The sequence below is a fragment of the Orycteropus afer genome, unplaced genomic scaffold (genome assembly GCF_000298275.1).
Source record: "Orycteropus afer afer isolate SDZICR_OR568_19922 unplaced genomic scaffold, OryAfe1.0 scaffold00887, whole genome shotgun sequence".
Lineage (NCBI taxonomy): Eukaryota > Metazoa > Chordata > Mammalia > Tubulidentata > Orycteropodidae > Orycteropus > Orycteropus afer.
The window spans coordinates 201,188-210,947 of NW_006922474.1; the positions used below are offsets into that span (position 1 = coordinate 201,188).

Consider the following 9,760-nt stretch of genomic DNA (forward strand, 5'->3'; position numbering starts at 1 on the left):
ACGTTACAGGACAGAGCAGAATTGCCCCATGTGGTTTCCAAGACTGTACATCTTTATGGAGGCAGCCTGCCACATTTTTCTCATGCTGAGCTTTTGTTGGGTTCACACCACCAATTCTGCAGTTTGAAGCTGAGCAACTAACACTGTGCCATCAAGGTTCCTATATACTTATCTAGATAGGGATTATGTACCTGAGAGCCAGATCCTCATTCCAAATCCTTCGGGGTGGCTACACTCCTGCCTTTCATTATAGAATACAATTTTAGCCAAGGATTTATTGGAAAATAGAGCTGGAGGCAAATAAAGTGCTACCACTTAAGGTGGGAGAAGTGTAATCCAAAGGAAACAAGAGAGAGAGGCAAAAAGAAGAAAAATGAGTCAGGAAAGGAGGAAAAGGAGGACATAAAAACATTGTTCTATATCCTACTTGGGAGCTATGGTAGTGTAGTGCCTAAGGCATTTGACTGCTAACCAGAAGGCTGGTGATTCAAACTCACCAGCCACTCCTCAGAAGGAAAATTGGGCAATCTACTTCCATAGAGATACCGCCTCAGAAACCCAAGAAGGGGGGTCACTATTAGTCAAATAGACTCAACGGAAGTGAGTTTGTTTGTTTGTTTTATGTCCTACTTTGGTGAATAGTATCTGGAGCCATAAAAGCTTGTGAGTGACCACCCAGGGACTTCCATATGACGTTGTTGTTATGTGCCATCGAGTCGGACCCAACTCATAGCGACCCCTACTTGGGTTTCCGAGGCAGTATCACTACGGAAGTAGATTGTCCAACCTTCTTTCCGAGGAGTGGCTGGTGAGTTTGAACCGCCAGCCTTCTGGTTAGCAGTCAAGTGCCTTAGGCACTATGCTACCAGAGCTCCCCCCATATGACATTAGGGAATTACAAACTGAAACAGCAATAAGATGCCACTAACACATGTTAGAATTTTATAAATTAAACTTTTTATTTTGAAATAATTTTAGATTCGCATACAGTTGAAAGAAATAATACAGAGATGCTGTAGATCCTATACACAGTTACCCACAATGGTTATAGCTTATAAAACTATAGTACAATATCACAATCATGGTAATGACATTAATGCAATCAAGATACATAGCATTTCAATCACAGGCATCCCTCTCATTGCCCTTTTATTGTCACACATGCCTAATTCTCTTCTCCATTCCAGACCCCTGGAAATTAATAATCTATTCTTAATTGTTATATCACTTCAACACTATTATATAGATCAAATCTTACAGTATGTTACCTTTTTATGTTAATTTTTTTCATTCAACACAAATCCTTAGAAATTCATCCAAGTTGTTACATCTATCAGTAGTTTCTTTCTTTTCATTGATGAGTAGCATTCCATGATATGGCTGTACCACAGTTTGTTTAAGTATTCATCTACTGAAGGACATTTTGGTTGTTTTCAGTTTTTTGTTATTTCAAATAAAGCTGCTATGAACAGTTATATAAGGTTTTTGTGTGAGCATAAGCTTTAATATCTCTGGGATAAATGCCCAACAGTCCCTGGATGATGCAAAATGTTAACACACTCAGCTACAAACTAAAAGGTTAGAGGTTCTGGTCTACCCATGATAGCCTTAGGCAACTAGTGATCTACTTTATATCACTATAAATTAGTCTTGCTTATTCTAGAATTTCATCCAAACAAAAACACACATTGTGTATTTGTACCTGGCTTCTTCTGTCCAGCTTCCATTTTGAATTCATTCACATTTTCATTTTTGTAATTCACTTCATGCTTTGTTCCAGCTGTGTACTATTCCATTGTATGGATATGCCACACATTGTTTGTTCATTAACCTATGGGTATTTGACTCTTTCAGATCATCTCTATTTCTTTCCACAATGGAGTAAGCCCTGCAGTCAAATACATTTATTTGTAAATAATCTAACCACAAGTCTTCACAGGAAGCAAACAAAAAAATGACAAAATTCCTTTTTACATTGTCTTTCATCAATACTGAACCAGGGTAAATGCAATCAATTCTCTTCTCAGATATAGTTGTAGGTGTTAGAGCATTCAATGTTTGTTATTCTAGTTGAGGTTAAAAATGCACAATTTCCTCTCCCAAAAAGGCAAGCTTGTTATTTTAAAGTTACTGTAGAATAGAAAACATACATGGTCAACCACTTAATTCTGAAGTTTGCAATAACATAAGCTACATATATATTTTTTCACTTTGTTGCCTAAAGATCTGGATTGTAGAAATATTAGCTATACTTTATGACTAAAAGATTTCCTTTTGCTGTCAGTCCATTAAATAGATTAATAGCCTCTTGATCTCACCCATAATTTCCCATTTTATTCTAAACCAAGAATTTTTGGTTAGAAGCCAAAATTACCTTGCAGTATTGCTATGGGATTATATTATGCCACAACTGTCTTTTTATGTTAAATTTTTTACCAAAGATAAAGATTAACAAGAGAAAAATTGATACTTCTGTGATACTGATAACCAGATCATATGTGCATATAAACCTCAAGAGAAAAAATAAAATTGGAATATAGACAGAGATAAGGCTTATGGTTGTTGTTTTTATTTTGTATTTTTCCCACCCACCACCTCATAGGGCACAGATATAATAGCTATTAGTTACAATATGACAGACCCATTGAAAACGTGTAGTGCAGGACTTCCATTTCAGCAAAACGGTAGATTAGGTGCTAGAATTACTTCCTACTGAGAACAAATAAAAATGATGAATGAAATGCTTTTTAAATTTTTCTTTAATAAGAAGATTCATGAAAACAGATAAAAAGTACATTCATTCTCAGGTTGAGGGTTCAGTAAAAGTGAGAACCCAGAAGATAAAACGAAGCATTTAAGATAGCTTTTTCCCAGGGTGGGGATTTACTGAAGCTGGTAAATTTAAGCACTGCTTTCTCAGTGACTCAGGGATACAGGACAAAGGCCATGTTCCATCCAAGATGAGACTTTTAAATATAAGACTAACTACTAGCTACATAAGGCTGAGACTACAAAGGGTTATACGTACATCAGTGTCAGATTACCCAATAAAGAAGATAAGCAGGGGCCTATTTGTGTTTACTTACTAACCTAGAGTGAACAATTTCACATTTTTTCATCACATCAAAGATTCTGCTTCTAGATATGGTGGCATCTGTCTCTCTCCTAACCCCACAGCACCTTCCTACAGAATCAAAGCTGCTCTTCAAGTTTGCAATCCTGGACAGGTATGGAATATCCACTAAGCAAGGTAAACATAGGTTTAATGTGGTGAAAAACATGTGAAACTGTTCACTACAGATTAGTAAACACAAGTAAGTCCATGCTTACCTTGCTTATTGAGTAATCTACCCCTGCCTGTAGCATAAACCACCATGATGCTATGGTTAGCAGCCATCAGTCAACTCCTGATTCTTGGCTATGATCTTACACAAGCAGTTTGTGAGGCTTTTCTTCCACAAAGCTGCTGCGTGGGTTGAACTATCAACCTTTAAGGTAGTAGCCAATTGCAAACAACTTGGACCACCCAGGCTCCTTATCAACCACCACAGAACTGTTAAAAAAAAAAAAAAAAAACTTAAATCTCCCTGTATTGAACCTTGAATTTAAGCAGAAAAAAAGAATTCCACCTAAGAACACAAAATCACAAGCCATCTCTCATGTAATTTTCATTTGTTGTATTATTTTCATTTGCTGTAATGTTCAAATCTGCTGCTATAGGTAAAAGAGAAACAAATATGGAGGTTAAATGAAATCAAGTAGCTTGTGCAACATCGACAGAACTCATAAGATGTATGAAGTATAGATAAAGAAGTTAGTGGCCTATGAAACTTATTAGTCATAGATATAGTAAGTAGAGCATATTTGTACTGAATATAGACAAAAAGGGAAGGAAAAACCAAGTGTGCAGTAAATATCATACAATCAATATACATGAGGTACATAGGTACTCAACATTCTTAAGGTCATAAACTAACCACCCATTGTTGTTGGTGTTATGTACCATTGAGTCGGACCTGACTCATAGCGACCCTCCTTGGGTTTCCGAAGCAGCATCACTACGGAAGTGGATTGCCCAACCTTCCTTTCAAGGAATAGCTGGTGGGTTTGATTCGCCAGCCTTCTGATTAGCAGTCAAATGCCTTAGGCACTACACTACCAGAGCTCCTAGCCACACATCAGTGACATGCATTCTGACCTGCTGCCCAAGAAACACAAACAAAATCCACAGCTGCTCATCAGGTTAATCGTATGTCTAGGCTTTCATTCTGCATTTCCCCAAGAGAGAAAATGTGTGTGCTGACCCCAAGGGCCTTCCGTCTGTTGAGCTCCTTTACTCAAATCTCAAGTCTGGTCCTAGAAACTACACCATAATCAGAAAGGGTTACACAGCAGAGAGAGGCAGGTCATATGAAAATTGCATAACTGAGGATTCAGTAGTGTGGCCCTTTCACCTGCTTGCACCTTCCTATGTGTGATAATCTATTCTGTCTCCTTCCCCTTGCATCTTGCTGTATGTTTTAAATTGATTTAATACATTCTGTCATTTGAGATTTTTAATTTGGCCTGTGAGATTCTGTTCCATGATCTTTGGGATACCTCACCTAGTAGTGTACTTGGACGTGATCATTACTTCAAGGTAATATACTACATAACAACTTTTGTAGCTTTTTCCCTATAACTACACTATTTGTTATTGTTGTTGTTAGGTGCCATCGAGTCATCTCCTACTCATAGTGACCTATTCATCTCTTATTCATGCACAACAGAATGAAACACTGCCCGGTACTGTGCCAGCCTCACAATCCTTGCTGTACCTGAGCCCATCATTGCACCAACTGTGTCAATCCATCTCACTGAGGGCCTTCCCCTTCTTTGTTGACCCTCCACTTTACCAAGTTTGATATCCTTCTCCAGGGAATAGTCCCTTCTGACAACATGACCAAAGTAGGTGAGATGAAGTCTAGCCATTCTCACCTCCAAGGAGCATTCTGGCTGCACTTCCTCCAGGACAGACTTTTTAGTCCTTTTAGCAATCCATTGTACTCTTAGCATTCTTCTCCAATACCACAACTCAAAAGCATCAACTCTTCTTCGATCTTCCTTTTTCATGTCCAGCTCTCACACGCCTAAGAGGCAATTGAAAATACTATGGCTTGGGTTAGACACACCTTAGTCTTCAAGGAGATATCTTTGCTCTTTAGCACTTGAAAGAGGTCCTTTGCAGAAGATGTACCCAAAGCGTCGTGTGACATCTTGACTGCTGCTTCCCTTGATGTTGACTGTAGAGCCAAATAATATGAAATCCCTGACAATTTCAATCTTTCCTCCATCCACCATGAAGCTCTTTACTGGACCAGTGAGGATTTTTGTTTTCTTTATATTGAGGTGTAATCCATACTGCAGACTGTAGTCTTTAATCTCCATCAGTAAGTGCTTCAAATCATCCTTACTTTCACCAAGCAAAGTTATGTCATCTGTGTATCGCAGGTTGTTAATGAGTCTTCCTCCAATCCTAATGCCATGTTCTTCTTCATATAATCCAGCTTCTTGGATTATTTGTTCAGCATACAAGTTGAATAAGCATGGTGAAAAGATACAACCTTCTTGATTTTAAACCATGCAGTATCCCCTTGTTCTGTTTGAATGGAAGCCTCCTGATCTATGTACAGGTTCCTCGTGAACATGATCAAGTGTTCTGGAATTCCCATTCTTCTCAATGTTATCCACAATTTGTTATGATACACACAATTGAATGTTCTGGCATTGTCAATAAAACACAAGTAAATGTCTTTCTGGTATTCTTTGCTTTCAGCTAAGATCCATCTGACATCAGCAAAGATATCCCTTGTTCCATGTCTTCTTCTGAATTCAGCTTGCATTTCTGGAAGTTCTCTGTCAATATACTGCTGCAACCATTTTTGAATTATCTTCAGTAAGATTTTACTTGTGTGTGATATTAATGATATTGTTCAATAATTTCCACATTCTGTGGGATCACCTTTCTTTGAAAGGGGTACAAATATGGATTTCTTACAGTCAGTTGGCCAGGTAGCTGTCTTCCAAATCTCTTGGCATAACTGATTGAGTGTCTCCAGTAGGGCATCCATTTGTTGAAACATCTCAATGGGTATTCTGTCAATTCCTGAAGCCTTGTTCTTCACCAATTCCTTCAGTGCAGCTTCGACTTCTTCCTTCAATACGTTGACTCTTGATCATATGCTACCTCCTGAAATGGGTGAACATTAACCAATTCTTTTTTGTACAGTGACTCTGTGTATTCCTTCCATCTTCTTTTGATGCTTCTTGCATCATACAATATTTGTAGAGTTCAAAATTAGCATTAAAAGTGGCCCAAATCCTTATTGCCCCAAGGCATTGAACAAAAACAAATTATTTGGGGAGGAAGCTTTATTTCAGGCCTCATATAATTTCCACAGTTTCAAAGAAAATGAGCAATTCAAAAATAATAATTAAATTACTAAATCTACAAATAAATGCCATTGTGAACAAAAGTCAGAAGAAACAAAAGAAGGAAAACTTAGACCCAAACATGAGAATTATCAGTCACTAAGTACAAAATAAGTATGCTTTATATCTTTTAAGAAAAAAAAAAAAGAGTAGGCTTGAAAATATGAGTAAATAACAAAGAAATTTGAAAAATATAAAAATTCCTAGAAATAAAAAATATAGTAGTTCATCACATATTGTGTGCTTCTATTTCTATGAAATATCCAGAATAGGAAACTCTATACAGACAAAAAGCAGAATCGTAGTTGCCAGGGGCTAGAGGGCTAAGGCAATGGGGAGTGTCTGTTTAATGAATATAGAATTTCATTTTAGAATGATGAAAATATTTTGGAACTAGATGCAAATGGCATTGTGAATGTTGTAAATGTCACTGAACTATACACTTTAAAATAATTGTCATGTATGTTATGTGAATTTTTATCATGCAGGACAAAGAACTTGGTTTGGCTCTTTAGACTATTTTCTGAAAATAACCTAAGCAATCAAGATGTCTTTGTTTTGCAAAACAGTCAGGTAAGTAGGGATTACACAGCTCCCATACCTAGCCAACTAAATTCAGGAAGAGAATGAAATCTAATGCAATCATGCATATTTTTAGTTTTTGTTGCTTGATTGATTGGTTGGCTGGTTGGCTGGTTAGCCAGTCTGTGGTAGAGATTGGCAACATGATTTTAAAAGTTGTATGGAAGCCCAAATGTCCAAGAATAATAAGATATGTCTAAAGAAGAATAATGTGAGATGGGGTATACATTTCTACATATCAGAGTTAATTCTAAAGATGTATTAATTAACATGTTTTTCACATATAATGTGCCCATGTAAATAATAAACACAAGCACACAATGTACATAGGAAATTAACACATGGGAGGGAATCGGGTTGTTTGCAAAATAAAATAACGTGCATGTTGTTTGTGTAAAAGTATGTTAATATAGCCTCTTGGAACTGGGACATAATCATATACTAATGGTTCAAAATAGAAAACTCAGAAGTGTATTCATGTGTACATAGATATTTGATAAATGGGAGAAGTAATATGCAAGGAAAACCTCTCCAAATAACAACAAATTAGCTTTTAATTTGTCAATTACCCTTATATGCAATGAAACCTTAACTTAACCCTAAACACAATACTACTCACTTGACCTATATATCTTTGTTGTTGTTGTTGTTATATATATCTTTAGTACTGTTATAATTCCCTACTAATTTTACACAAGATTCCTCTCTAAGCATTGATAGTCCATCTCATTGTATCACAGTAAAAAGCTTTACAGGAAGAAAAACCTTAGTTCAAAACACGATCCTGTCCTTTCACTGAATGATCTTTTGCAAGGTCTTAAGGGAGCTCTGGTAGCATAGTGCCTAAGGCACTTGACTGCTAACCAGAAGGCTGGCAGTTCAAACCCACCAGCCATTCCTCAGAAGGAAGATGGGGCAATCTACTTCCCTAATGATACTTCCTCGGAAACCCAAGGAGGGGCGCTCTGAGTCCGTTCTGACTTGACAGCACATAACAACAACAACAACATTGTTGTGTCTTACTATTCTCTTCTATAAACTAGGTCTATTAATACCTATCTTGTAGGGTATTTTTGTGTGTATATTTATGTATTTTATAAGGATTATAAATAATACATGTAAAGAATCTGGAATCTAAAAAATGAGACTGATATAAATGCTCCACCACTTGTCTGTCAGTTTGTCATACTGTGGTAGCTGGTGTGTTGCTATGATGCTAAAACCTAAACAACCAGTATTTCAAAAACCAGTAGGTCATCCATGGGACAGGTTTCAACAGAGCTTCCAGATTAAGGAGGAGGACTTGGTCAAGTCCACTTCTGAAAAAAAAAAAAAAAAAAAAATTGTCCGCCGAACACCTTATGAATAGTAGGGAAACACTGTCTGATAAAATGCCAGAAGATGAGCCTCTCAGGTTGAAAGGCACTCAGACTACTACTGGGGAAGAGTTGATCTTAATGACATGGGAAGAGTTGACCTTAATGATATGGAAGGAGCAAAGCTTTGGGAACTTTGATTTGCTGATGTGGCACAATTCAAAATAAGAAAAAACAGCTGCAAACCTCCCTTACTAATTGGAATGTGGACTGTACAAAGTATGAATCTAGGAAAATTGGAAGTTGTTAAAAATGAAACAGAACACATAAAGATCAATCTCCGAGGCATGAATGACCTGAAATGGACTAGTATTGGCCATTTTTAATCAGAAAATCCTATGGTCTACTATGCCGGGAATGACAAATTCAAGAGGAATGGAGTCATATCTATCATCGAAAAGAACATTTCAAGATCTATCTTGAAGCACAGTACTGTCAGTGATAGGATACTATTCATATGCTTACAAGGAAGTTCAGTTAATGACTATTATTCAAATTTATGCACCAACTACTAAAGTGTAAGATGAAGAAATTTAAGATTTTTACCAACTTCTGCAGTCTGAAATTGGCCAAACATGCAGTCAAGATACATGGATAATTACTGGTGATTGGAATGCAAAAGTTGGAAACAAAGAGGAAGCATTGGTAGTTTGAAACTATAGCCTTGGTGATAGAAATGATGCTAGAGATCATATGATAGAATTTCCAAGAGTTCTTAAGGCACTTGACTACTAACCAGAAGGCTGGTGGTTCAAACCCACCAGCCATTCCTCGGAAGGAAGATGGGGCAATCTACTTCCGTAGTGATACTGCCTCGGAAACCCAAGGAGGGGTCACTATGAGTAGGATCTGACTCAATGGCAATGAGTTTGATTTTGGTTTTAATGAGTTATTTGGGAGCTCTGGTAGTGTAGCACCTAAGGCATTTGACCGCAAACCAGAAGCCTGGCAGTTCAAACTCACCAGCCACTCCTTGGAAGGAAGATTAGGCAATCTACTTCCATTGAGATACCGCCTTGGAAACCCAAGGAGGGGTTGCTATGAGTTGGGATTGGCTCAACCAAAGTGAGTTTTTTGTTGTTGTTTTTGTTGTTTTTAATGAGTTATTCATTTATTTTTCAACAACGTAAATGGCAACTCTACACATGCTGAGCAAATAATCCAAGAAGCTGGACTATATGAAGAAAAGCATGGCATCAGGATTGGAGGAAGAATCATTAACAACCTGAGATACGCAGACGATACAACTTTGCTTGCTGAAAGTGAGGATGACTTGAGGCACTTACTGATGAAGGTTGAAGAATACAGTTTGCAATATGGATTACGTCTCA

The 9,760-nt window shown here is 37.3% G+C and overlaps 1 protein-coding gene across 1 annotated transcript in view; it reads right to left on the reverse strand.

Moving 5' to 3' along the window:
• Positions 1–2,023: 2,023 nt before the first annotated feature.
• The window catches only part of LOC103212228 (killer cell lectin-like receptor 2), a 22,011-nt gene continuing 14,274 nt past the window's right edge, over positions 2,024–9,760 (reverse strand). The window contains 1 exon segment of the mRNA XM_042783324.1: positions 2,024–2,096. Within this exon segment, the coding sequence (XP_042639258.1) occupies positions 2,024–2,096 (73 nt within the window).